At 53.6% G+C, this 27,137-nt stretch overlaps 6 protein-coding genes and 1 non-coding gene across 7 annotated transcripts; 4 read left to right on the top strand and 3 right to left on the bottom strand.

Moving 5' to 3' along the window:
• Window positions 1–2,637: 2,637 nt before the first annotated feature.
• J3D65DRAFT_t115 lies at window positions 2,638–2,727 on the top strand. The gene has a single exon. It is a non-coding gene; the product is annotated as a tRNA-Thr (tRNA).
• Window positions 2,728–3,309: 582 nt separating this feature from the next.
• J3D65DRAFT_632440 (uncharacterized protein) lies at window positions 3,310–8,894 on the bottom strand. Its single transcript, XM_066801021.1, has one exon. It carries the CDS (start codon window positions 8,548–8,550, stop codon window positions 3,316–3,318), a length of 5,235 nt encoding a protein of 1,744 aa, XP_066653144.1. The 5' UTR covers window positions 8,551–8,894; the 3' UTR covers window positions 3,310–3,315.
• Window positions 8,895–9,157: 263 nt separating this feature from the next.
• Window positions 9,158–13,950, top strand: J3D65DRAFT_632438 (TRAPP II complex). Its single transcript, XM_066801020.1, has 3 exons — window positions 9,158–9,553; window positions 9,624–10,636; window positions 10,694–13,950. Exons 1-3 carry the CDS (start codon window positions 9,388–9,390, stop codon window positions 13,619–13,621), a joined length of 4,107 nt encoding a protein of 1,368 aa, XP_066653143.1. The 5' UTR covers window positions 9,158–9,387; the 3' UTR covers window positions 13,622–13,950.
• A 462-nt stretch (window positions 13,951–14,412) lies between these two features.
• Window positions 14,413–19,519, top strand: J3D65DRAFT_669796 (uncharacterized protein; the record flags this gene model as incomplete). Its single annotated transcript, XM_066803230.1, has 2 exons — window positions 14,413–18,324; window positions 18,371–19,519. The coding sequence occupies 2 exons, from the start codon at window positions 14,413–14,415 to the stop codon at window positions 19,517–19,519; spliced, it is 5,061 nt and encodes a 1,686-aa protein (XP_066653142.1).
• An 896-nt stretch (window positions 19,520–20,415) lies between these two features.
• On the bottom strand, window positions 20,416–21,920 carry J3D65DRAFT_632433 (uncharacterized protein). The gene is made up of 3 exons (XM_066801019.1): window positions 21,280–21,920; window positions 21,088–21,180; window positions 20,416–21,021 (listed from the first exon to the last, which is right to left on the bottom strand). The coding sequence occupies exons 1-3, from the start codon at window positions 21,770–21,772 to the stop codon at window positions 20,819–20,821; spliced, it is 789 nt and encodes a 262-aa protein (XP_066653141.1). The 5' UTR covers window positions 21,773–21,920; the 3' UTR covers window positions 20,416–20,818.
• Window positions 21,921–21,962: 42 nt separating this feature from the next.
• On the bottom strand, window positions 21,963–24,303 carry J3D65DRAFT_632432 (CLPTM1 domain protein). Its single transcript, XM_066801018.1, has 2 exons — window positions 24,197–24,303; window positions 21,963–24,145 (listed from the first exon to the last, which is right to left on the bottom strand). Exons 1-2 carry the CDS (start codon window positions 24,233–24,235, stop codon window positions 22,253–22,255), a joined length of 1,932 nt encoding a protein of 643 aa, XP_066653140.1. The 5' UTR covers window positions 24,236–24,303; the 3' UTR covers window positions 21,963–22,252.
• Window positions 24,304–24,652: 349 nt separating this feature from the next.
• J3D65DRAFT_557443 (uncharacterized protein) lies at window positions 24,653–25,396 on the top strand (the record flags this gene model as incomplete). The annotated part of the gene is made up of 1 exon (XM_066797310.1): window positions 24,653–25,396. One exon carries the CDS (start codon window positions 24,653–24,655, stop codon window positions 25,394–25,396), a length of 744 nt encoding a protein of 247 aa, XP_066653139.1.
• Between the last annotated feature and the right edge of the window lie 1,741 nt (window positions 25,397–27,137).

The following is a 27,137-nucleotide window of genomic DNA, read 5'->3' as shown; positions in this document are numbered from 1 at the left end:
CTTCTTGATGCTGAATTCATTTGGGATAATCGCTGGTCGTAGAGTTCGTTCAATCCCTTGGGAAGTCTTTTAATGGCCACGGCAGGGTTTCCACTCATTGTCACGGGGTCTGATTCAAGGATCCGAAGTGCCATCGCAGCATCTGTAGAGAATTAAAATTTTGCGCAGAGGTAGCTCCGAACTTGACTCACACTGAAATATTCCTTCGGAACGTTCCAGAATTTCTCGATGCGCCCACTCCGGATCTGTCAGACGATATCTGTTGAGGCTTTGAGCCACGTAACTGGCAATGTCTTCTCTTGTCGCGGTTTCGCTGACTTCGATGGTGTAGAAAGGGGGAATAGGTGTGTGTTCCGACATGAAGGCTGCTCTTATGTCGTTTTCATCTCTGCTTGCTATCAGGAGTTGAACATTCGGTTCCTGCCCAATCTTTTGGGTCAGGGCATTGAAAACTCCACTGTTCTGTCGGTCCGTACACTCGTCCAAGCCGTCGAGGACGATGAAAATCTTGCGGTCAAACTCTTTTGCTATCCTTTGAAAGATACGCGCACAAACAGCAAGACCAAGTTCATCAGCCCGTTTCTTGTCCTTTGCTTCTTCTGCAAGAATTTGCATGATATTCGTCTTGGCACGGCGATCTCCAGAATGGATGGGGACTGCGAACTTTTTGTCTAGGCTGCCCAGTGCTCCGAACAGCTGCATGAGCAGGTGGAGCATGATATTTTCACCCTTGGATCTGCGAGAATCATCAATCTTGCAGAAGAAATACGTCAATATGGGCGCTGCGTCGTTTGGAGTTGTTTGTTCCGTCAGATGGGTGATGACCGAGGAGCACAGAAACGTTTTGCCTGATCCTGCTTTTCCAAAGATCCAGATGATCCTGTTACCCGCACCTCTTTTCCACGAAACAAAATCTTCCTCGGCCAGTATCCATTCGCAAGTCCCTGAACTCATGTTTGTTGTTTTCTCTTGTCGTTGATCGTCTGGTTGTGAGGCTCCCAGTGTCGTTCCAGCCTTCAGCCATTCTAGTTTCGCCATGTACTCCTCGTTGATCTTGTCTTCTTCCCTCTCTTCACTCCTCAATTCTTCGGTCTCCTTGTACACGTCCAGAAGGTGCGTTTGTTTCTCGGCCAGTTCCTTGAAAAATGCTTGATTCTGCTTCGTTACCAAGCCAAAATTGCTAGCCAGCTGAGAGATTTTTTCGGTGTTGTCTTTCATTCTCTCTCCGAGTGCTCTGAAAGCATTCTCCTCGAACATGCGGCTCTTCTCTGCATTGAGTTGACGGAGCTCTTCAAGCTGTGCTCTCAGACTTTGCACGATCGCGCTGAGCTCGCTTGTCTTCCAGAATACCGCCTCGACAGAATCCTTGACAACTTTCCACATCAAACCGAGTCGTCCATAGCGGTCGCTTTTGACGGCCCATTTCATGATTCGGGTGGAAAGACAGAGAACTTCGCAATAGACATTGAGAATTCTCCCGCGAACTTTTTCTGTGATGTTTTGGGTTGTGGTCCACTGGCGGCACTGGCTGATGTAAATGCCGCAAAAAAACATTGCGTCCGAAATGGCATCTGCAGCATCGATCATGACTCCGCGAAGCTCTTTGTAGGCCGTGACGAACTTCATGAGCAATCCGAAGACAGTCCAAACGATCTGAATCGTCTGCGGGGCGAAACTCATGGGGGTGCTCGCCATGTCACAAAATATGTTGAATCGCCCAATGATGCTGTCGAATGTCCCATGGTGGTAAGGCTCAACTTGCTTCTTTGCTTCTTGAAGTTCCTGGATTACAGCTTCTGGGGTCTCATCTTGCTTGGAATCAAGCTGCTTCAACTCCTCGCTCTTGACCTTGCTCTTTGCCTCATCCCATAGAATACGACCAACTTCTGAGGGATCCAAAAGGTCTTGCGCGAGATGATCGGGTCCGAGCGGCGACGCTATAGACTCGAATGATCGATCGATTTTCGAAGGCATGATGAATCATGTCCGCACTATAATCGAGGCAGAATCCGACAGGCTCGCGAGGGCGTTGGTGCGAGCGAACATTCAGAAAGGGGACGTGACGAGGCTCTGCGGCCTTAACATTCCTCTGGTGCAACGAGTATTGATTCGCCATCAAAGATCTCGCCCCACAGTCGGTGAAAAACTTGACAGAGCTGGTAAAGACCAATGCCGTTGGGTGCTGCCCCGTGTTGACGTGGTTCGCAAAGACCAACAAGCGTTTTGGCTCCACGCGATCAGCAATGCCGTCAAGGCGTGGCAAACTTGACCAGACCACTCGAAATATCGTTCAACAAACAAGTGCAGAGCAGCCATTTTGGTCGAGAAAATGGTGTCTGTTCTGGCTTGTTGTCACCCACGAGGCGACCAAGACCCTGCCCATCGCGGCGCCGGCCCGTCCCCTCGCAGGCGCTAAACCCAGAATGGCAAGCAGATCTTGCTCCACACCCCTGGCGTCGCCGACGAGAAAATCTTTGCATCCACGCACGCTCGCACGCACGTTCCTTGACAGCGTGTTTGATCTGTGGTGACCGCAATTCGATGATGAGCCTTCCAGAACAAACAGTCAGGATAAGGCTTGCAGAATATAATTCAGGATTGCAGCGCTTTCTCTCACCAAGCAATCAGCTTGCAGCCGCTTCTATGGCTCAGTTGGTAGAGCGCGGCACTAGTAGCTGATCTTCATCAGCGATGCCGAGGTCCTGAGTTCAAATCTCAGTGGAAGCATTCCTTTTTGCCGTTTTGCACGCCGTTTCTGTTGCTCGTTTGTCGTCGATACTCCCTTTTCATGACGGAGCACAAGGCTTGAGGGGCGAGTTGTTCTGTTTTGGCACCATTGCTGACTTGGAAGAGTTGTGTGCCTGATTGAGGGCAGAGGGCTGCGTCCTGGAAGGACGGGCAAAAGGACCTCTAGTCGTTGTGCTACGGGCGGTCGTACTTCGGCCAGGCTGTTTCGGTCAGCAATGGGTGGCGGCAATGGGTTGGCGGGAGGTCCAAGCTGTTGGAGAGACGTGCGAAAAGACCAAAGGGCAGTGATTTAGCAGACCTAGGACAGCAGGAACCTAGAGCACCAATGCTGCCTACGAAATCGAAAAGACTCAAAATCAAAATGTTTTGACAGTCGAATGGCGGCGGATAAGGATGCTCTTGAGGGCTTGAAATGTAAAGACTGGTTGATGATTGAACAAACCAGATTCTGAAAGTCGAACACAGCAGGGACAACCAGACGTTGAATCTTTCTAGCCAATGGTATTCATGCCATATGAATTTGCAGGGAATAGGAAATCTCTATACGGCCACCAACAGTCCTTCGACTCAAGACTCGCCAATCAAGCTGGCCACATTCCTGAAAGTCGCCTTGACGAAGCTTCCCTCATAATAGACGTGCTTCGCCGAGTGCTCCGCACTCAAGTTGTGCGCAATCTCGTGGCAAAACACCTCCCACCAATACAACGTAGCATCAGCCGCGCCACCTCCTCCAACGTTCCGAGCGTGCAGGTTGAAGAAGTAGAAATAGTTGAAGAATAGCGAGCCGCCTTTATTGAACGCAATGGTGCTGCTGGCGTCTTCGTAGAAAATGTTGATGACGCTGTTGCTCAGACGGAAGAGTCCTCCGATGCGCTCCAGCAGGTTGGCGAACGTTCCGATGCCAGACTTGAACGCTTCATCTGCGATGGGAATGGGGTCGTGCGGACGGTTGGTCAAGAAGACGGTGATGCCGTTCGCTGTAACGTTCCATCTGCTGAGGTCCGTGCTTGTACTGCTGTCACAGTAAGAGCCCTTTGCTTCTTCGATTTCCTTGGTTTTGGCCGATGATTGGACACTATCAGAGTTGTGGGCACGGCATTTTTCAATTGCTGCAGAGAGGTTGGATTGAATGTCGGAAGAAAGGCTGTTGGGGTTCTGGCGACGACGTTCGGGACGAGAATCGGTATTGTTGCCCTGGCTACTCGGCTGGCCACCGGCTGCCGTGGTTCGGTTAAAAGCGTCTCGTATGGTCTTGGACCATCCTGATGGAAGATTTGATAAGAGCTTGTCTGCTGGCCCTGAAGCTGTTGAGTCATTACTCCGCCTGCGAGGATTGGTGATTTCATTTTCGTGCTTCTCACGCTCGGGACTTGGAGTTTCGAATCCTCCTGGCATCTTGTTCTGCTCAGGTGTAGCCGGACGAGGATTTGGTGGAGGCTGATTGGCTGCCGCCTCGATCTGTGGGGGCTGCCGAGCGACGGGCGGAGATGCAGGGGGTTCAGCGACTGGCGCTTGTGCGAGACGTTGCTTTTCTTCCTCAGCAAGCCGAGCATCCATCAAAGCCTTTTGCTTCTCTTTCCGGGCGAGAATGCGCTGGACATCGTACCCTTTGTCGCGCAGCCTCCGCAGACTATTGCTGAGGATGGTTTCGAGAATCAATACCTCATGCTTTGGATTTTGACGGACCAAGAGCAGGGGGACCAGCTCCCGACTGACTTCGTAAAAGTCATATTGAGGCATCACATATAAAGTCGTGACCGAACCGAACCGAGACTTTGGACGGAGCAGACCAGCAGTCGTCTTCAACGACACAGGGCGATGTCCTGGAAGTTGTAGCTTGTGAGTGAGGTGCGAGACCACCTTGACTTCCAAGTTGCGCTCAAGCCAACGAGCGTCGTGGTGAATTTGGTTCTTGTCGTACTGTGTCAAGAAAATGGGGACGCGTTCGACAATCATCTTCTGCAGCGCCGCTGCTTGTTGATCGCCACCGTGGACTGGATTCCCGGCAATCTTCTCGACCTGTACGCGGACGCTTAGCTTTTCAGCCCCGAGCCGCATGTAAAATTGCTCTATGACATCGTCCTCTGGCGCAATCAGAATCGAGCCTCTGAAGACGGCGTAGTACTGGACGTTGTCGCGAATGGCAATTTGGGATGCTGCAGCGCTGACCATGACCTGTTGGGCTGCGGATTCGTCATCGTCGTCGCTGTCGTCTCCGAGAAGATCCTTCTCCTTTTCCTCGGGTGCCTTGGCCCCATGTACCTCATCCTTTAGCGCCAGAAGTACAGGTTTCGACCTGAAAGCATTCCAAACGACCTTGTCAGACCTGAGCTCCTTTTCGTCAACAGCAAATTGCCTCAGGAGGTCCAAGTATTTTGATGCTTGAAGCTCCTGTAAAACCCTGGAGGGATTCTCAATCACCATGCGGGCAAGCTCCAAAATACTCGGATGATCCTTGGCTCCGACAGTTCGAAGGAACGCATTCGAAATGCTTCCAAAGTCCACAAAGTTCAATATGTTCCCAAATTCCTTGCTCTTGCCTACGAAGCACGACTGAGGTGCAATGTAACGAACTTTCTTCGCGCCAGGACTCTCCATAGGCACAATGGGAGCGCTGCCGAGCTCCTGCGCAACGAGACGTGAGCTCTGGATGTCGGCAACCCTTCCAGCCATGTATCCGAAAAATACTGCAGCTTCTATTTGATTCCCTGGTGGAGTGTTGATGATGTAATTCGCACAAACTTCGACGGGTGGATCACGGCGAACGCCTAGTAGACTGGAAAATGGCTGAAGATCTCTTCGGAGAATGTTGTAACCGAAAATAGAGGCCTGGTTGTTGGTCACACAGTCGATAGACCGAACAAGAAACGGAAAGGGCTTGCTCTCCACGGGCAAGATCCTCTTCTCGGCCAGGACCTCAATAGTCGAGCTCGGCCATTGTTGACGATTGGCCACAAAGTGCTTGAGGATAGTTTCATAGTGAGCAGCGTCCTTTTCCTTCACAGATTGAGTCATCATCTCGACGAGTTCAATCCAAGTGGGCAATCCACGCATGCCCAGATCCTTGAGAAATCTTGCCTTTGGGTCAAAAGAGCGATATTCCACGTTGGATTTCCATTTGATTACGGGCAATCCCAATTCTTTATTCTCCTTGACAGGCTCATGGAGCTTCTGGAGCTGATAAAGTTTGGAGGCATCGCCCCGGAAGCCAGGATAGTCCTCGACAGGCCAGATTTGCTTCTCAGCCAGGGTTGCGCGGTCCTTTTGGGGAATTGAATCGCGCACTTGGGTCAAATATTCTATCAAATCCATATGGCTCCATCTCGGCTTGGAATCTGAGGACGATGTATTTGGTCCTGCCAATAGGCGAGTGAAGACATAATCGAGATCAATGGTTTGGCGAAGACCCAGAGCTTCGAGGAATCTTGGTTTGAGGCCAGGGACAATCAAGTTGGGAAGATCCTCGAAAAGCTTGACATTTGGGTGATAGGTTTGCTGAGGCTTTTGCATGCCGTTCTTCGTCGGCATGACGGCATGTGGTTGGAGCATCGCAATTACCTCGTTCCTCTGGTTGGTCCTCATCTGATCCCACTGCTTTGAGATGACTTTGAGAACCTGGGTGGCGAATTCAGAGTCTTTGGTGATCGATTTAGGACCCGTCCGTTGGTTGAAGTCAAGAAGGAAACGAACCCACTCCTCGACAGGGAGTTCGTTCCATCCAAAGCCTTCCAATTCTGCACGGCTGAAATCTTTAGTGTACCGAAGAGGCATTACCGTAATCGGATACGGGAGCTCAGGTGGATACTTCGAGGGGACGAGATAGTAGCTGATGCTTCCGAGTGCAATTATTGACTGTTCGGTGGACAAAACTGCGGCATTGAACAATTTTTTCAGGTCGCTCGCATCGATGACTTCCGAGTTGGACATGCGCGCCGTGAATTTGAGGAATTCCCGCATCTCTTCTTCGTCCAGAGGCTTGTTCTCCAATCTCTGGACAATATCTTCAACCGTGAGATACTGGATGATGCGGCGATTGGCGAGCTTTTCGATGAATGCCCAGCTCTGTTCTATCAGCTCCTCTGGAATCATTGCGAGGTCGCGCAAAAAGTTGAGCTTCATGACGGACACGCGCACTTCCTGGCAAGGAAGGACCCCGAGCGTGGACATAATTTCTGCCCTGTTTGACGCTTTCCAGAATCCTTCTTCGACACACTTGCCGACAAGGGCAGAGGGCGTTGCTTCTTTCGCAGTCCATTGCGCTAGGACGTGGACAGTATCTGGGATTGTTTTGGTAACATGGGCGTCGGTGGGCCTTTTGACGCCCTCGGCTTTCAGCACCTCGTCCATTTTCTCCTTGACTGTACTCATCCCTTTATCAAACGCCATGCGGCATGCAATGCCCGCGATTTCCAGCATGCTCTCATTCCAGATCGACACATGTCTGTTTGAGAGGTCGATACTTTCGCGCTCGACAGTGGGTATTAGCGATGGGGCAAAGATATGACACTGATAGCCGGTGGTTTGTCCAGTTGGAAAGCCGATGAAAACGCGCCCGTGTTTCATGGGTAACGCAGACGCGAACAAGTCTGCTGCACGGTCGACGGTAAGTCCTTCGGCATTGGACAGTAAATGTTCCAAGTGGGTGTGGGGAGTAGTGAGGATCGACAGCGAAGTCTGCTGCGGTGGAGGCTTCTTGGTGGCACGAAGGAGCTCCCGGGAGAGAGTTGGTGGAACCTTTGTTGCGATGTTGACGGAGTTGATGTTGAGGGAGATCGTCGCCTGCGACCGCCCGGCCACGTCTTCAGCAATCGCACGTTGCTTTGCGGCCGCAATCTCTCTTGCAGCCCGTTGTTCCTGTTCCCTCTTGCTAGCTGTACCAATATTGAACTTGGCGAAGAAGCCTTTGATCGAAGGAATGCTGGGTGGCGGTTCTTGCACAGCAGTCTCTTGAGTTGGCTCGCTCTTATCCCATGCAACGGCGTTGCTCCAGTCTGCTCGAATGTTTGCCGTTTGATGCGTGACCTGGCGGATCTTCATAATGCCGTTCTGAGAGGTCGTTGTAATATGAGACGGGATAGCCGCAGCAACAGCTGTGGAAATGGTTTTGGTGAGCTCTAATATCTTGAAGCTATCAACATGAAGCTCTATTGATTCAAGAGCAAGGAAGGTAAGACTCGTCGTCAAAAATTTGGAGAGTTCGAAAAGGTCAGGTATTCCCGATGGAGTAAATTCCCCTTCCTTCTCGGATGATTTGCGGTAGTCCAGTATGAAACGAGTAGAGGAAGAGGCTTGATCAGCAGGCAGAGATGATGAACGCACGGCCAGCGTGTTTCCTTTCCAGAAGAATGCCATGGTCTTGTTGCCCGAAATGACAAAAGGCTCATCGCACTCGCTGAAAACAGAGTAAAACCCTACACCGAATGCCCCGACCTTGGTCTCGTCAGGATTTCCTTCGGCAATGCATCGCAAGCGGGCCCAGTCCGGATCAGTAAAGGGCTTGCCGTTGTTGGACACATCCATGCTCCTCAAGTTGTGATGCTTAATCACGTGGCGTAGGACTGTGCCCGGCTCCTGATCGCTTGGGAAAGGCACCTTTGTTGATGGATCTGTTTCGAACTTGATAGTCACCTTGGACGCGCCAGCGTCCGCGGCATTTTGCACGAGTTCCCTGAGTGTCGTGAATTCGGCAGAGTAGCGGGCGAGGACTTTGTCGATCAAGGCACGTGTGTTGACCGTGACGGTATCATCTTGACCTTCCTGCAAAGTCAGCTCGCGCATGCGAGCATAGTTGACACCGGCCATGGTGGCGACTTTTCAGAGTCAACGGGCAAAAGTGGTGGCGATGGCGCGAGGCCGGAGCAAGATTTCCCCCCAAGAGAGATGGCAAGCGCCCAGTGGCGTCCAAGGTGAATCGGTCCAAGAAGCTGCGTATGTACAAGGTACTGAATGACAGCGCGCATCCGATAATGTATGCGTCCGAGGGAAGCAAAGGCCAGGTCGTTGAAGAAGATTGATGAGCGGATGAGTTTCAACGACGAAAGGAGACTTAGGGCGGCGGATGGCACGGAAGATATAAGGAGCCAAAGATGGACTGATCAGGTGCGGTAGAAGGGATGGAGGAGAGGGGTGTTGTTGGGTGAGTGTTGATGGCCGGACGTCGAGTGCAAAGCGCAGCGAGTCATGTCTCAAGTCGATCTCCAAAGGTCGTGGCCCATGCGAGTGGCACGCGGGCGCGGTTGTTTACGCCACGACTTTTGGCTCCAAACCGCGACCCATAGGCTACCTGGGTGCCTGGGTGCCTGGGATCCTTCCTGGCTGTTCCTTGCCCGCCCGCGTGTCTGTCGGCCCGCAAACCCCCGAAACCCGCCGCGTCAACGAACTTCCGCCACCTCACCGCCTCTGGATGCCCCGTGGCGCTACTGGATCCTACAGCAGCAGGGGGCTCTCATCGCATCAAACTCTACCCCTTTGGCCTCTACCCTGCATCCTCCCGATTTCGCCTATGCTGGAGAGCCAAGCGATCTGTCAGAGCACATTCGCTCTCATGTATCTCGCCCACCCGTGACCGGCCCGACCTACCACCGGACTGTTCCTCTCATTGTCCCTGCTTGAGCGTCACGACACATACCAGATGTCACCATGGCCGTTGATCCATTCTCTCCCATCGCCCCGGCCCGCATCAGGGTCTTGGTGGTGCCTGCGGGCAAGATCAAGCGCTCAAGATTTACCTCTTTTGTTGAACGTCTACAACCGGAGCATGCCATACGCCTGGGAGACATAAGCCCGGACCCGCGGCCGGATAGAAGTAGGCCGTCCCTGCCACTCAGAAAGAAACATGTATTGCAAGATGACGATACTAATGGTGCGACCAAAAGCAACCTTCTCTCCGCTACGCAATCCACATGGCATGCTTCTCTATCATTTCACAGCGTCTATGCCTCCACCTTCTTATCTTGCTCTGTCTCCTTTTGAGCTGTACAGGGAGCCGCTCATGATTCTAGGTATTGCTGACGGTCAAGAATATCAAACCCTGGAGAAGGAAGGCTCGTCAGGCGCTGTGGTAGACAGCACCAACGTGGCATTGAAAAGAGAGGAATTGAATGAAGCCGTCGATGTCCTTCGAGAGCAGTACTCAAGAGCACTGGTGCACAGTCTTCTTTTGTTTGATAGCGTGCTCCCTTCCTTGCCATCTTGGTGCCCCGAGGAGACAATCTTGGTTCCTCCGCTCTCGGAATCGAAGAAAACAACAATGAAGACGGTCATGTGCGACTTGTCTTCGCTACTTCTCGCCGAAATGACAACACTCGCAAAATCCCTTCAAGCACTACCAGAGATTACCATCTCCAGCGCCAACGTCCCTCAGCAACCACCCAAATCTCCTTTCTCGCTTGTTCGGCGTCAATCATCCTTTGGTATTGGTACTCCCGACAGTCCGGGCTCTCGTTCAGTCTCTCCGGCACAGCTGAACAGGGACTCGGTAAACCGCGCGTCCCCGGTGCCGCTGCGCTTGACTTTGCCAAATGAAACGCAACGACCTAGTCCACCGGAAGGACTTTCGCCAGCTGAAGAGCCCTCCGGTGGAAGATCTGGAGAGACCACTCCAACAATGGAGTCCATTTCCAGGCCTCGCGCGTTACAGCGATTCTCCATTCAAGGTTTTGGGTCTGGAAGCATGGAGGAAAGAGCTCGGCTGAGCAACGCATGCCGCCATGACATGGTTGATGCTCAAGTCTGCCTGATGGCAGGGCACGTTCTCGAAGCATTAAAAAGGTCGCACGAGGTCCATCTCAGAGCCGAGTCAATCAATGATCATCTAGTCATGGCGAAGACGCTGGAGCAAATGGTCATCTGTAGTCTAGTCCTCATCGGACAGGGCCAAGAATTTGAGGTATGGCAAACACTTCGCCAATTTGGCCAGAAATCATCTGACGCTATATTCGAACAGATACCCACGTCTTGCACACCAAGCACAAAGGGGGTGGCTGTGGCAGGCAACATATCAAGCATCATTGAGTGGACGCCAGATCTTACGTCGCGCGTTACAAGCTTTTACAAGTTGTCTTTCAAAGCCGACTCAGCACAGTTGCTAGCCCTTATCGACTCGGAGAATAAAATCCGCACCGCAAAACTCTTGACAACGATTGAAAGAATAGGCAAGACAGAAGTGCCAACATCAGAAGATTTCATGTCTCTACTGGAAGGGAGCGAAGACAGCAGTTCGCTGCGTCCCCTTAAAGGAAGTTCAGAAAAGGTTGTGCACATTTCAAACATCCTGTCGGAGGCCATCGAAGAGGTCAACCAGTCGAATGCAGTGACAGATGCCGAGCGCGCAACTGTTTATTCTGAAGCTGCGGGCTGCCTGGCCAGGCTGGGACTATCCAGAAAGAGGGCTTTTGTCGTCACCCTTCTCATGGACATCTTGGTTCCTGCACTGCTTCAAGCTCGTAAGCTCGGTGCTGCAGAGTTGGGTATCCATCCTGCAGCTGGTATGCTCTCTGGAGGAATCGTCCCTCCTGGCGACAAGAAGCATGGCGAAACGGTGTTCATCTTCCTTGAACAATTTATCCGCGACTACGGCGTTCCTCCGCGAAGGAGAATAGACCCTCACATCAAGAGGCAAGATGAATTCCGTACCTATGGAAGCTTGGTGTTGAAGGCCGAAGTTCTGCGACGATGCATCAAAGTTTGCGAAGCCATGGGAGACTTGAAAGGTGTCGTCGACTTCTCGTCTGCATTTCTCTACATTACAGCTCCCCAGGAGCCTCTAGAAGAGAACGATCCTGGATTTCGATGTATTCTGCCGAGAGACGACCAGCAGCGCCTCCGAGAGAACATCAGGCGCACTCTGGGCTTCGCAAAGACCATGGGAGAGGATCTTTCAGAGCTTGAAGCCATCTTTTGGTACGACCATCTCGTCCACAGCGTCAAGTACGACCACGAGCGCGCAGAGCGAGATCTTCACTTGCGCAAGAACCTAGACGGAGATGATCCAAATCAGAGGGGCAGCGCCAGATTCGAACATCAAGCCTTTGGGAACCAGTCGAAGGGTGCAGTAATCGTGCCGCTCGTTGCTGGGGAGCCTGCTGAATTCATCATTACCCTCCGCAACCCTTTTGCTTTCTCTCTGACCGTCAATTCGATCAAGCTTGTGTCAGACAGGGGGGTCGAAATATACTGCCTGCCAAACCTCAAATACGACGTCCCGGGATCAGCCGTTCAGCCTTTGAGAGTTCCAGTGGTTGCCGACATTTCAGACATACACAATCTGACAAGAGTGCGGATCAAGCTGGAAGACTGCCGCGAGCATGACTTTGAGGTATCAGTCAGTGGCGTCGCACCGGAAGAGCTCGAAAAGATGAAACAAACAGGCCATGATGCTGTAAAGTATCCCAAGTCAGATGAATCCTCTCGCCCTGGGACTGCCTCCACAGTGAAGCTGCAGCCCAGCGGTGAGCCGCTCATGCCATCTGTTTCGGTCGTTCCAAGACAGCCAACACTGCTCATGAAGACCGACCTGGTCCAAAACACGCTGGCTCTTTTAGAGGGAGAGACGAAGAAATTCGAGGCCACGCTCGCTCATAGCGAAAAGGACCCATCCTGTCTTGCTCATGTGCTGCAATTTCATTCACGTAATGACATTGCCGACGCTTTGAAAGGACTGAGGAGAGCAAGCAATGTTCCTTCGAAAATATACGAGCTTGGACTGGACATTGCCCAGGCTGAGTGGAAGTCGCAAGACTTTCGCCCATCCGCTGAGCTTGTGCCGAACGGCATAATGGCCTTTTCAGTCGACGTGTACGGTGTACAAGGTCTCACCAAAGGCACGATAAGCGTCGAGTATGCCGCGACCAATCCACCCCCAGAAATTGAGCGATTCTACATTACAAGTAGAGCGTCACAAGATATCTCCGTCACCGTGCAGCCTTCCATCACGACATCGAACTTTTCGATTCTTCCAGGCAAGGCAGCAAGCGAGATCATCGGGGCAAAATATCCAAGTGCGGACCTCGACAGCCACTTCGTGCTTCTATTCGATTACACCAACGCTTCCGACCGGGAGCTTTCGGTCGACGCCTGGTACAGCGATGGTGCCTCGGCCGAGAATCAAGCCCTTGAACTCACTGCTCGTTCTGACTTTCTTGAGCCTGGCCAGACTAGCAGTATGGCAGTCTTGCTTCCTCGGATTTTCTTGGATTACGCGAACGAAGCGATCCCAGCGGCTCAAGATCGCCAGTTTGTCCTCACCGATGTCCAACAGATTTCGCGCGAAGACAAGATGTGCTTTTGGTACCGACAAAAGCTTCTCGAGTGTCTTCACTGCAACTGGCGCGACCGTGCCGGCCGTGCCGGCCAAGTGAATTGCCAGGCTCTTAGTCTAACACCTCAAGACGTTGGAGCTGTCATGGGCATTCTGGACATCCAGTTTTCGATACCCGGCTCCGAGCGCTTAGCCCTGCCCGCTGGAGATGAATATCATTTGGTCCTGGATGCACACGGCCGGCACCTCCAGGCCACCTTTTCCGCGGTGCCACTCTACTGCGTGGGCCGCGGGAAGCGCGTCCAGCTGAGCGTGACGTTGAAGAATACGAGTGCGACAAACTACGAATTTCAGCTCTTTCCCGAGGTCAACGTGTGGCATGATGACGGCGTTGACCCGCTGGAGATGATCAAAAGCGAAATTCGCAAGGAGCTGCTGCACTGGGCGAAATTGATCACGCTGGAACCACACGCGGTCCAGCAGCTCGAAGCCGACATTGTGCTGCCTTTGGGAGTAATGCCCGGAATGAAGGTAGAGCTGGGCGTGGATATTACCGAGGGGCCATTCCCTGGACATCACGCAAATCCACTGTGCGCGATTCAGGTGATGGTCTGAGAGGAGGGGGGTCAGGAGCCATTGCGGGGAAATGGAGAGACATGGGATGATGGCGCGGCGGGCGTTGGATGGGTGTCTCAAAGCTGCTCGTCAGCTGGACGGAGCATTTATGGAATACATGGCTTTTGGTGGACGAGGACGACGGATGCGCCCAGAGACAGCCATGGTGTAGAGGAGGGCTAAGACGCGTCGAGTGCATGTAAATAGAGCGACGAGGGAGGCCTTGCAAGCCCGGCGGTGGAACTAGCGAGCTTTGGGTTTAGTGTCCGCTTACCCCACGGTGGCTGTCGATGCCGTCAGTAGTAGTTGGAACTTGCAAGTCACTCGGGTCGGTTTGTCTAACTTGCGCCTTTGATTCTCCATTCTGTCTTTCCTTCGCTGCGTACCTGGCCTCTCCTCCCTCTCCAACCTCGCCGTTGCCCCTCTCCCTCGCTTCTTCTCGCTGTTGGGCCGAGGGCTTGGGCTCCCGTCTGACTTCGCCGCCTGGTCCGCATGCCGCCGATCGCCCTCATGGACTTTTCTGCCGCCCCGGACTCGACCTCTCCAACAACATCTCCAACACGGCCCTGTCGCGACCCGCACCTGCCAACTCCTGGACGTCAGCTCGAGCAATCCTGAGGGTGCGCCCTCGTACCTTCGCCCTTTGCTGGTACGGGCCTGCTGTCGGGACACTGGGCTGGGCAGGCTCTCTCATGCTTCAGGCTGACTGAGTCTTGCTTGATCCAACTCGAGAGCGACCCTTGGCTGTACGCTCGCCTCCGCCATACCCATCGCTCGAATTCCCACTAACCATGGCCTCAGACCAGCTCCTTCCTTCAGCTCCTGTGCCCGCCGCCATGTCGTCTCCGTCTCCGCCGCCCGAGGCTCTGCCTCAGCCTCCAAAGTCTCCCGAGACACCCATCCGCAACCAGGCGTCTGCGAGCTCCATTTCCAACCTGTTCAAGGATCTCATCGGCCGCAATCGCCAATCGACAACAGACATCCCCTCGTCGGTGACCAGCGGAGCTCCCGTCCAAGGCATATTCGCAAGGCGACCTAGTGTCTCATTCCTTCCCCGACATCTCGAGCCAGCTTCCGCCGACGGTACGGAACCTACGCCGGGTCGGCACGTCGTACGCTCGCGACCAAGCCATTTCGACGCTTCTGGAATTACAATCCCTCCGGTCATGGGAGGCCCCCCGGAACTCTCTCAATACATCGAAGAGCTTAGCCCCAGAGCACCCCTCCTTCAACGCATAGATGCGGCGCACAGGCTTTGTCCCATCCTCGATCAATATGCGATAAAAGGTGTCTGGGGTATATGGATTCTCGCGCAAGAGTCTTTGCTTAGGTCAGAGAACCCGGATGCTGCTCAAGCAGCATATCGGCTCTTGTACTCTTTGGTCAAGCTTCCGACCCTGTCGTCCGCCGAGAGAAGCAACTTCTTCTCCCTCATAGCGACGAGCGAACATGAACAAATAGCGGGCATGAGGCTACAGCTCTTGAACTCCCTGACAAGCGGAGGTCGCAATATCGATGCCTTGGAGACAAAAGTTACCCCCGTACTCTGCCGACTGTTGGACAAGTGCTTCGCCGTGGCGCGGACAGCAAGAGATACCCATCGGAATGCCAAAGCTGATGTCGCTCTCGCTGAGGATGTCCAGTTGGAAGAAGTCTTCCGACTATTGATTGACTTGATTAAATTCAATGCGAAGCTCCTGTCCGACAGGCATATCGAAGATCTTTTGGAAAAGGTGCTGTTCATCTCACGGCGTACCACAAGGAAGCCCGACCTCAGAAACGGCATTGTGGTCATTGATACTCTCATCACATACAAGGACATCCCGCAGAAGCATCTCCAGCCCTGCTTGGAGCTTCTCTGTTCCGTATGCAACCGGCTGCTTCAACTGGGTGATTTGCGAGATCTTGCCGAAAGAGTCATTGTCAACCTATATGGCTCACACGTTGCTCCGGCGGCGGTCTTCGACTTTCTCAACATTTTGTATGGAAAGTTGAGCTCGCCCAAACAACGCACCAACGTTGTGCGAGGGGCCGTGAAGGTGCTTGATGATTTGCTCTTCAGCGAGAGGGCTGAGCATCTTGCCGAGCTGCAGTTGTCGCTATTTTTGCCGGCCCTGAGTGAGCTTATCACCGATGAAAACGGCCATCGGCAGGGCAACGAATTCAAGACTGAAGATGAGCGGGTCTTGCTCAAGATGAAGACGGACAATTTACATCTAGATGCTGATGTCCTCATCATTATATGGAAATTGCTCACCGCAAGCGACAAGAACAAGTACAAACGCCAACTCTTTGATGAGTATGATTGGACCATATTCCTCGAGATCATTCTCAAATGCTCGTTCGAGGTTCCGGATCATGACGTACGCGATTTCGACGGCATTGAACATCACAGCTTCCCCCAATCAGTCGACAGCGAGGAGAGCGAAAACCTTCATCCATCAGTTCCCTTGCGCGGCATCCTGCTTCGGCTTTACGAAATCCGTGATCAACTGGATATTTTTCAGAGACTGGAGACTATGGCTCTCCTTGTTCGACTTGGCGGAAAGCTTCCGGACGACGTTGCAAAGGGGGTCATTGATTTCCACCGAGATGAACGCCTCTTACAGCCGCCAAATCCGTCGTGGAAGGACACCTGGGAACACTTGCTTGGCCCATTCTTTAGGGATAAACAGCGGTCTTCAGTGCTTCGTATCTACAGCATACGCGCTATAGTGGAAGCATATGACTACGTGGCCGCTGTCCTTCCAACTGAGGTGCAGGTTGAATGCGCCAAATTGGTCATCGACCACATCAACGAAGAGACCCATCCGGCTGTTCTTGAAGTCCTCACCGATGCCGCAGTCAAGGTGATTTCGGAAGGGTCGGAAGAATTAGTCGAGTACTCCATGGACATCTTCCAGGTCTACTTGTGGGAGTTCATCGGGAGCTTGCCCGAGAAATCCAAGGAGGATTGGATACTTGCGGAGAATCCAATGTCCCCGAGCAATGTCCTCACGAAAGCCCTTGTTCGCATCTTCATTAGGAACTTTCGAACTTCGGTTTGGAAAACGAACAAAGCATATGAGCTCATCATCTGGGTCGCAGCCACTGACAAATGCGACATGGATGCACGGATCACTGCCGTCAAATTCCTGTCCCGTCTCCGGAGTGACGCTGACCATGGACTGCGGATCAGTCTTGCGGCGGAAGGTGAGAGTATGGCGGCCGTGTTGTGTCGCACGGCGGACACAGCTGCCGCGGCGCAGAAAGAGGATGTCGCCGCTCCCGCCGTGGAAGCCATCAGCCCAACAAGTGTCGAAGAACGTGCTCCATCTCGCGATCGTGGATCTGTTGCTAGCGGTAAGGGTGTGCCGGGTGTGTCTACGGGCCCCAACTCTCGAGTGCCTTCTCGAGTCTCCAGCGGTATGGCAAAGCCAAGGCCGGTGCAACCTTTGTGGATGTATGGCGCCGGTCAACCAGGACTTCCAGAAGACCCCCCATCAAGTTCGAGTCTGGTTTTGTTCACGCACTTGGAGCCAGCAGTGGTCCAACACGATGAGGAGAAAGAACCACAGAGCAACGGGACCGAGTCTGAGCTGAAGTTGCCTTTGGTCCCAACCACGCGTGCGGTGTTCGACATTGGTCTTTGGATTGAGACAGTCATCAAGCTTTTCCAAAACTGCACCGACTGGGAGGTTCTGAGCTATCTTCTTGTCCATATTGGGCCGCAACTCTGCAATCATACTGCGTGGAGGAATAGCGTTCCTGCGATGAAGATGTTGCGCAATGTAATCTGTGAGCAGATTCGCAACAACTCAGTCCCGGAACCGCCGTCCTACACCTCCCTCAAAAGGGCGGATGTTGCAGTGTGCTATTTCCACATTTTGACCATACTGCTCAGCTACCACAAAAACTTTGAAAAGAGCGAGCAAGACGAATTGGTCAAGTCCTTCTTGCTCGGCATGGGCACGTGGGAGAGAACATCTAAGTGGTGCATCCATGCTCTTACAGTCTGCTGTCACGAAATACCAGAGTCGACAACAAAGCATCTTCAGAACTTTGTCCAAAGGATGTCTCAAATCATCACCCAGCCACAGATCGCCATTCACATTCTGGAGTTTTTGACCCACCTCGTCCGATTGCCAGACCTGTACGTCAACTTCAGAGATGACGAGTTCAAGATGGTGTTTGGTGTATGCTTCCGCTACCTGGACTACGTTCGTGATCAGGCGGAGAAAGGTCAGCTTGCATCTGCTCGGTTGAGCGGTGGTGCATTGAGACACAGTGGGCCGTCTCGCGATCTTCGAGATTCAAAAATGTCTGAACAGCAGAGCTCTAAGAGAGATCGCCTATCAGATACCCGGGCCCAAGTTGACGACCTCTCCCAATACGTTCATGCTCTGGCTTACCACGTCATTACCTTCTGGTTCATGGCCATGAAACTCGAGGATCGGAAACAGTTTGTCCCGTGGATCGTAAGGAGACTGGTCCATACCGATCGCTTCGGCCGCGAGACTTTGGAAGAGCAAGCTCAGATCACAATCGACATGTTGCATAGCCGTGCGCACACTGATCGTGACGAGACCAAGTACACGGAACAATTTTCTTCGGAGGCAGATGGCCCAGTTTCCAAAATGTCCTGGGTGATTGGCAAAGAGATGCTGCTGACATTTGAGACTGCGGCTCGAACTGGTGTCACTCAGATGATCAAACGCAGACCAGTAAGTTTCCCCGTCGACTTTTCGATCAGCATGCTGACTTGAGCAGTCCTACACCAGCTATGGCATCTACCGCCCGTCCCTTGCCCCGACGCCCATGCATCAGGTGCCATTGCTCACTGGCTTGGCTGCTGAAGCGTTCTACACTTCATCCTATGTTGGAGTCCTTCCGGAAGACATCTTCCAAGGGTTTTTCGCGCCGATCACGCTCCTCGACCCGAATGCCGGAGAAAAGAACCCATGGATTCAATTACCTGACGATGCTGCCACGCAGCGCTCCATCGCAGCTCTCGATCGCTCTCCAACCGTCGACGGCCACAAAGTCGGCGTCATATTTATCGGAGAAGGACAAACAACAGAACAAGAAGTACTCGCCAACGTCATGGGTACCGGTGATTACACATCATTTGTTCTTGCCCTGGGAGAAAACAAAGCTATGCGCTTGAAAGACGCGAAGTTCAACACGCAAGGCCTGGACACTTCCATGGACATGGACGGCGAGTTCGCCATCTGCTGGCGTGATCGAGCAGTTGAGATCATCTTCCACGTTCTTACATTGATGCCAACCAATCTCGAAATGGATCCCCTCTGCATCAACAAAAAACGGCACATTGGCAATGACTTCATCAACATCGTCTTCAACAACTCAGGAAACCCGTTCCATTTCGACATGTTCCCCTCACAGTTCAACTATGTGTACATTGTCATTACTCCAGAATCGCATCCCACACTCATCCCGCCGCCGCAATCTGAGCCTGTCGATCAGTCAGTCCATCCAAATCAACACTACTCACATCACCAACGCCGACACCTCGACGCTTACTACAAAGTCCAAGTACTCACCCGTCCTGGATTCCCAGAGATTTCGCCTGCCTCGGAAACCAAAATTATCTCCGGTCGTGGTTTACCCGCTTACGTTCGTATGCTTGCGCTCAACGCCTCGGTGTTCTGCCAAGTCTGGTCTGCCCGTGAAGCGGGGGAGTACGTCTCGCCATGGCGCAACAGGCTTCGCGAGATTAAACGACTGTGGGATAAGCATGCGCCTCCCCCCGCCGTTGTCGCTGCAACCCCAACACCTCCTGTCACGGGGTTGTCGGCAGCTGGGGCAGGATCCGCGGTCGGTGGCGGGCTGGCCGCTCCTGGAGCGCCGTTTGGGCAGAGACAGAGCTTTGCAAGCGTTGGCAGCACGAGTGAATGAGGACGCAAGATTCTTGATTGCTCCCATTGAAAGGCCCAGGACTTACACATCTCCCACAATGGTCATCCTGCACTTGGTGTTGGATTCATCCTGGCTTGCAGTGCCATACTCAAGACATGACACGATCAAAATTTTCGCCTCTTGTCAACGACAAATTCCCCTCCTGTTTCCCCGGATCGGACATTGATTTTGTTCCATCCTTTCCAGTCTTGCTTTTTCCTTGCTACACACTGTGATACCCTTCCGGGCGTTGTACATCCCCTTGTCTTTCTGTCTCTTTGTCCTTTTTACTCTCTTCATTCAGTCTGCTCGCCAATGTCCTGTCAACGTGGATCAAGCAAACCCCTTTCCATCCCCTGGATCCTCTGCGCTCTCTTTTCTCTTTCCCACTTCGTAGAAAACAAACACTTGCGAGGCGGCTGAAAGTGCATCCATCATGTACGCTGAAAGGGAAAGACTTGAGTAACAAGCTGTCTTTGGCGCAAAAGTTCTCGTTCAATCAGGGGGGACTGCACTCTTTCTTTGATTTCTCTCTCAACATTCACGTAAAAGTTGTCGCGGCACAAGCAAAGCCTCGGTGGGGGACTACGGCTGGCGCACTCAAGATGCACGCAGCCAGCTCAGTACATACACACATTCGCAACTCAACCAAAGAAGTCGCCTATGTTGGAGGTGGAAAGATAACTCGATGAGGCGTACCAGAAACGCAGAGGATGCGAAAGTGGAGGGGAAGGCAGACACTCGGAGGATCTTTCATTTCTCTAAAAACAACACCAAAAGCGACAGGGCGGCACTTTTTTCTACTCATTTTGCGTCTCGGCGGCATTCTCTGGCATCAATGCGGTGGGACACCGGACGATCATAGCGTTGGGCTGGCAGACTACTATCATGTTGGTCTTTTGATTAAAAGTTCTTCTTGATTGTCCTTTTTCATGTGTTCCTTTCGTTGTGGCTTTCTCTCCTCTGGGGGACGGGTCAGGTACATGTATGTAATGTGGTACGATGGCAGCTAGGAGGCGAAAAAAGTTCAAAGTTGCGACGAACTTTCGTGCTCCGTTAATTGTCTTCGTGACAACTGACGACAAGACGACATTGACGTGACGTGGGTTGCTCGTGTCTTCATCATTTTGTCTCCTCTGAGAAAGTTGAAGCAACTTCAAAGTCCTGCTTCCGCTCTACTTTTTGTGGCTCGTAGCCAACCAAGCCCTACCCGTCTACCCTGACGCACTCGATCAGTTTACCACTGATACAGCGGCCCCTCATCCAGGATCTCCTCCTCCTCTTTTTGTCTCGTTCCCATCAACCTCTCTTCCTCGAACCACCGCCGCCGCTTTTCTCCCCTCGAGTCTCCCCTGCACTTTGCTGTTGACCGCCATCGTTGGTCTTGCCGGCCAAGAAGGATGCCAGGTCGAAGTTTTGCAGCTGGGCGGCAGGATTGCCGGCGGAGGCGAGGGGGCTCTTCTTTTGCATTTCCTCGAATTCGGCGCGGGTTTCTTCGTCCACTGTAGGAGGTTGGTGAGCGGGTGGCCTTTATGGGCTGGGCTGTAGGAAAGGGAGTGGCGGCTTACTGTTGTCCATCAGGTACGGCATGCCGACTATGAGACCAAGAGAGAAGAGACCCATGAGAATCATGGGATTCTTGAGGAAAGAGAGTGGCGAGACTGCGTGTCACATAATCAGCATTTAGTCAACCACATCTCCGTGAGACCAAAAGCGGGCAGTCGTGGAGGATGTAAACGCAACGGCAGGCAAACACTCACATCCACCTCTCTGGATATAGTACTCCTTCCCACCCAGCACGCGCACCTCGAGGGTCGCCCTGCCGCCGCGACCCTCTCCGCGCTTCTCGCCGCGATTGTCCCACTCGTTGCCGCGGAACGTCTGCCACGCGCGGACAACCTCCTCCTGCCCAGCCTCGGCGCCCTCGATCGCAACGTCGACCCTCAAGTTCTCGAAAGCGTAGTCGCGGCTGTGCACGCTGAGCAGGTAGCTGCCCGGCGCCACGTCGTCGAACGCAAACGAGTTGTCGCGGCGCAGCGGCGCCGACAACGCGGGGCCCGCCGAGTGCAGCGTCGCGTGCGTCGAGGCGCCGAGGAGAGAGGGAACTGCGGCGTGTGCGGTGCCGATGCTGAGCGTGATGTTGGCGGCGGAGACGACGGCGGAGGACGAGAGCAGCGCGGCGGCGGTCGCGGCGGTGAGCAAGCTGTGAGAACAGCTGCGGGAGCTTCCGCTGCTGCGTGGTGTTAGACGCATGATGGGCTGGTTGGTTTGGTGAGGTGAAGGCCGTGGCTGAGGTGGGTGAAGTCCGATAGATGGCCGGCGAGGTGGGATGGTGGATGTGGGAATGGTGCGCGTCGAACGCCGTAACTTCGCACTGCAGGGATGTGGTGGCCGGGAAGCAACTGCCTCGATTTACTCAAAATACTCATCCCATCGTCGATGACTTGTTTTCGTATTCCAACACAGAGGATCACTTTATCTATCGTGCTGTAGGGTAAGCTTTGGAAGTTAAACCTAAGCACAAACATGCTTCATTTAACATCACATAAACTTCCACATAGTTCCTGTCGATCCACATCCATTCCTTACTGACACATCTACTCAACCTACGAAGGTTCCACTCATCATGTCTTTAGCGGACATAGAGAAGCAAGACCATCCTAGATAATCAACAAGAACTTTTCCTTCTTCAATCCATATACACATCGACGCCCAACAACACTGACCAACCCCTCACTTTCTCTTCTTCGCCTTGCCCTCCTTCGCCGCACCTGTCGTCTTCGCCTCGCCATCCGTCTTCGTCTTCTCGCCCTCTGTCAGAGCACCGGCAGACGTGTCAGCATCCTTCTTCTCGTCAACCTCGTCTTCGCCACCCTGACCGAACTCGTTGACACGCGAATAGTCGACGCGGTAGACCCAGCACTGGTACAGGTAGACGAAGAATATGACGTCGTCGCGCAAGGTAGCGAGACGGTGCAAGGTGGGCATCTTGATGGTAAAGGCAAACAGGTCGTCGATGAAGGTGTTGAGGAACTTGTACGTCATGGCCTTGCGCGGCATGTGTGCCACGCTCTTGAGGCGGTAGTTGATGTACAGCGACGGCACCATCATCAAGAAGCCGTAGGCATAGACGCTGCCGACCAGCGTGGCGATGGTGAAGCTGTACCACGACTTGTGCGTCTCATAGATGAGCGAGTAGCCGGCATACGCCAGTAGTAGCGGCACCGCTATCACGTAAAGGTACTTGAAAGCGATGCGGTCATACTCTTGCGTCTCCTTCTCCGTCTCAGACAGCTGATGCTTGTCCTCAAAGGTGATTCTGTAGGGGATCAAGGAGCCTTCAGGGGCCTGTCGAATGCGAATGTCGGCCGTTTTGGTGACTTTCCAGGCCTCAATGAGGATGCCTGTGCCTTGCCCAAAGAGAATCATCCAGGACGTGTTTTCATTGTTGTCCATGAGGTACAAGAAAATGACAGTCTGCATGAAGACATTGGCGATGATGGTGCGGACAGAGGTGCCTACGTTGTCTTTCTTGTTGCGCCAGTGAGAGACGTCACTCTTGAACGCAAGCATTTCGAAGATCATGTGGAGGACAGACACGACACCAGTGGTCGCTAGCAAGTACACGTTGCTGTCGAGAATGATGCGCTTGACCTCTTCAAATTCGGCGCCGTCTCCGCTCATGGACATTTGGCCAGGATTAGCAGCGGCGTTGATGCCGTTCGACTTGACATTGGTGTCGATGCTGGCAATGATGCTGAATTTCCAAAACGACTGCTGGTTGAGCGTGATACGCAGCGGGACCTCCTTGACAGTGGAGTTGAGCTCCATCATGTGGTCCTTGAGCTGCCAAAACGTGTTGACAAACAGGATGGGATAGTACCAGCCGTTCTGGCCCGTAACGTCCCGGGCGCCAGATGCCTCGAGTTGGAAGAACTGGCGCAATCCTGGGTGGAGCGAGGGGAATTTTTGCACGCCCGCGTCAGGAATGAAAGAAAAGGTGTGGTTTGGATGATAGTAATTGGCGACCTGCAAGCCCTGGGACTCGGGCTCGGGTTCTTCCAACACGTCGTTTTTGTCCGCCAGCAGGTTCCTCGCCTTCTTTTGCTTGCGCTTAGGCAGCTGCTGGGTCAGCGGACGTGCAAAGTTGTATGCTAAGGAGGAGTCATAGTCGGGCGCGGCGGGGTCCATCTGCTTTCCCGACTGCGCGATGAAGAAATGCGCCCAGATGGGACCACCAGCCTGCGCCTCCTTGGGAACCTGGATCGTGGTATCAATTTCACGCTGGTCTTTCCAGTCACCGTATTCGAACGCCTTTTCGTCTACAACGAGCGAGTCCTTGGGCATTGACTTGAGAGAGGGCATGACCATGGAGGGCGACACGTAAATGTTGATGTCGAGCGGCGTGCCCGGCTGCCATATTGGCGCAATGGCATTGGGAATTGCGCTGTAATGGGCGTCCGGGTTGAGGCCGGCGGGCCTCGATTTGAAGTCTGGGATTGCGACGTTTGAACCGGGGACAGAGGCGCCCTGATCCGAAGAGCCTGAACCGATGCCGAAGATTTGTTTAGCCGCAAACTGCATCAGCAGGAAGATGCCGACGCTCTGAGCGGCTGTGCGCAGGAACTGCGAGGACTGTTAGAAGAGTCGGGGACTTCGGATTGGGGCACACTGTACGCTCTGCTGGCTCTGCTCCTCGCGCCTTTGTTCGGGCATGGTGGAGAGGGGTGCCTTGGTCGTCTCGAGGGTGCTCGAGAGGTTGACTTGCAAGGTGAAGAGTTCAAGAGACGGAGGCACAGCAGAGCAGAGCTGGGTTGGGGCTGGCTGGGGCGGAGGCGGGACCGGCCAGCGTCGGGCAGCGGGGCGGATCCGACGATTGAGCAAGCTTGCGCACGTCAACAGATCAACTGACTTGTCCTCTGTACTTGGCTTCCGTATATATACCATGGAGTTGCCCCCGATGGATGATTCTCTGCTTCCACCCGCCCTCAGGTGCACCGTATTCTCCCGCAACTTGACGTCCTGACTCAACATCACGATCCTTCTGTCACTGCCCATCTTTCAAAAAGACGCCGCCGCCACCTCTCGACGACGCCCTCTTCCTCCTCGCCCACCATGACCTTCTCCGCCGCCATGTCAAGCGCAGCTGCCGCCTCGTCCGTGACGAATACGCCGACAGATCCGCGCCCCGTCGTCTGCGTCTTTTGCGGCGCCAGTAGCGGCACTTCCCCGAAGCACATGGCAGCGGCCCGCGCACTCGCCCATGCCCTCCACAAAAACGACATGCGGCTTGTGTACGGCGGCGGCACCGTCGGCCTGATGGGCGAGGTCGCCCGGACCCTGGTATCGCTGTCCGGGCCCTCAGCCGTGCACGGCATCATCCCAGCGGCGCTGGTCAAGCTGGAGCAAAACTACGAGGAAGCCTCCAAGCAGGCCGAGCAGGAGGCTCTCGACAATGGCCTGCCGCCGTCCGCGTCGGGACCCCGCAACGTCATCAATGAGCAGCTGTACGGCCGCACCACCGTCGTCAAGGACATGCACACCCGCAAGCAGATGATGGCACAAGAAGTGATCCGCGGCGGACCTGGCGGCGGCTTTGTCGCCCTCAGCGGAGGATTCGGGACCGCCGAAGAGCTCATGGAGGTCATAACTTGGAACCAGCTTGGCATTCACAATCGCGGCATCGTCGTCTTCAATGTCGACGGCTACTGGGACGGCCTCATTACGTGGGTCAAGAACGCCGTCAGCAGTGGCTTTATAGCCCCTACCAACGCCGGCATCATGGTCGAGGCTCTGGATTCTGAAGAGGTCATTCAATGCTTGAAGGAATACAAGATCGCCGAGGGCCGCTTCAAGCTGAATTGGGGCGAGGAGTAAGGGAGACGGGGAAGCAAAGAAGCGTCTCCGTTCCTATCCACAATCAAAAACGAAAAAAGGAAAAGGTCAACACCCACGAATTCTGCATATTTCAGGCGTTTGTTGGACCCAGCATTTTCATCTCCAGTCTCTGCGGAGATCGGACAGTCAAAAGCCAAAAACTTGTCATCGATATCAAACAAGAAGAATTTGTACTCGAAGCGACGCCATTTTACGCGCGAAAACAAGAAAGTGAGCCGTCAAAAGGGAACAGGACGAGGAAAATGAAGAACGAGATGAGGAAGAAAAGCCCATCTAGGCGCGTCACGGACTGAAGGCAAACTACACGCTCTCAATCTATCCCTTTCCCTGTCTACTCCCCTTCGCAGTGGATTCCAAAAGAGACATGTCTTTGGCCATTCCCTGCGCCCTTCTACTCTCCTCTCCACTCCACTCCGCTCCACTATGCTCCATACCTCTCCCCTCATCCCCTTCTTTCATTTTCATCATGGGAAATACACGCGGACATCTGGCTAGAAAGGGGAAAGAGGGAGAGAAAAGACAGAACACGGCCACACGGCATGCACGGCAGCGCACGGCAGAGGACGTCACGGTGGGCAGGTCAGAGCAGGGCACTGTACGTATGTTTGGCCTGTCACTGGTAATATCGAGGGCTAGAAGTTGCACGGAGAACACAATGACACGCGGTCGGATGTTTTGGGGAAACCCCATGGAAAACGAGACGAAACTTCTGACTTTCAATCCATTGTTGTCTGTTGTCCAGCCAAGTGAGATGCGAATGATGTCATTGAAGTTAACCATCCGCAAGTGCCCGGGCTCCACGAGTAGGTGGTCAGGAATCTGCCCGTCGCCCCCGTCTATCTGGCTTACCTCGCCTCCTCCAGGCAGGAGCAATCGCACCAACAACAGACAGCAAGCAGCGCGGTGGCGACGAACAGGTGGGCAAAGCACGTACGTACTTACGTGCAGTAGTCGGTCAGCATGTCAAGCTTGCATCCACTAGTCCAGGCACGCGGGCGGGGTGGTGGTAGTGGTGGTGGTGGCGGCGGGGGGCGGAGCCGTGGTCGAGGCTCAGTCGTGGCAATTGAAAGGGCATCAGCTGGTGCCCTGTCCCAAGGAGCCCGCGCGGCTGGGCAGCTGGCTAGCTGCTTTGGGTAGGTAACTGCCTGCCCGTTACTTGTGGCACGGATCGCTCTGGGTAAGGTAAGGTAGGACGGACGGGAGTAGTAGGAGTAGGCCAGTAGAGCGAGGTAGCTGGGTGGCTGGCTACATGTACAGTAGATAGCTACGGCGGCCGCAGATCACTGGACCGGTGGCGACGGGTGATGAGGTACTATCTACGGAAGTGTGTGTGGTGGTGCATTTGTTGAGACGGAGAGTAAAGTCCATATTCCATATTGTGATGATGACGCTGCGAGCTAATCAGACATACTACCGCACTCATGTTGGCGCACACACGCACGCCGTGTGGTCGTACCAACTGAGATCAAGATGCGTCAACAACACAATGCCAAACACTTGACTGGCCATCTGCCCAAGCGACATCTGCAACTTGAAAGCAACTAACAACGTACGTACCCACGTGGTAGTTGTAGGTAGCTACTCAGCTTACAGAGAACAACATCCCCACACGCCTACATACCTGCCTACCTACCTTGCCTTGTCTAGCGTGCATTAGTCTCGGCTCGTCGAAGTGTCTCATACTCCATGCCGTTTGGTCGGTCATTCAGTCTGTCAGTCA

This window comes from Phyllosticta citribraziliensis (genome assembly GCF_038025025.1).
Source record: "Phyllosticta citribraziliensis strain CPC 17464 chromosome Unknown J3D65scaffold_9, whole genome shotgun sequence".
In the NCBI taxonomy this organism is placed as follows: Eukaryota; Fungi; Ascomycota; class Dothideomycetes; order Botryosphaeriales; family Phyllostictaceae; genus Phyllosticta; species Phyllosticta citribraziliensis.
The sequence above is the reverse complement of the archived record's forward strand: the minus strand, read 5'-3'. Positions and strand labels throughout refer to the sequence as shown.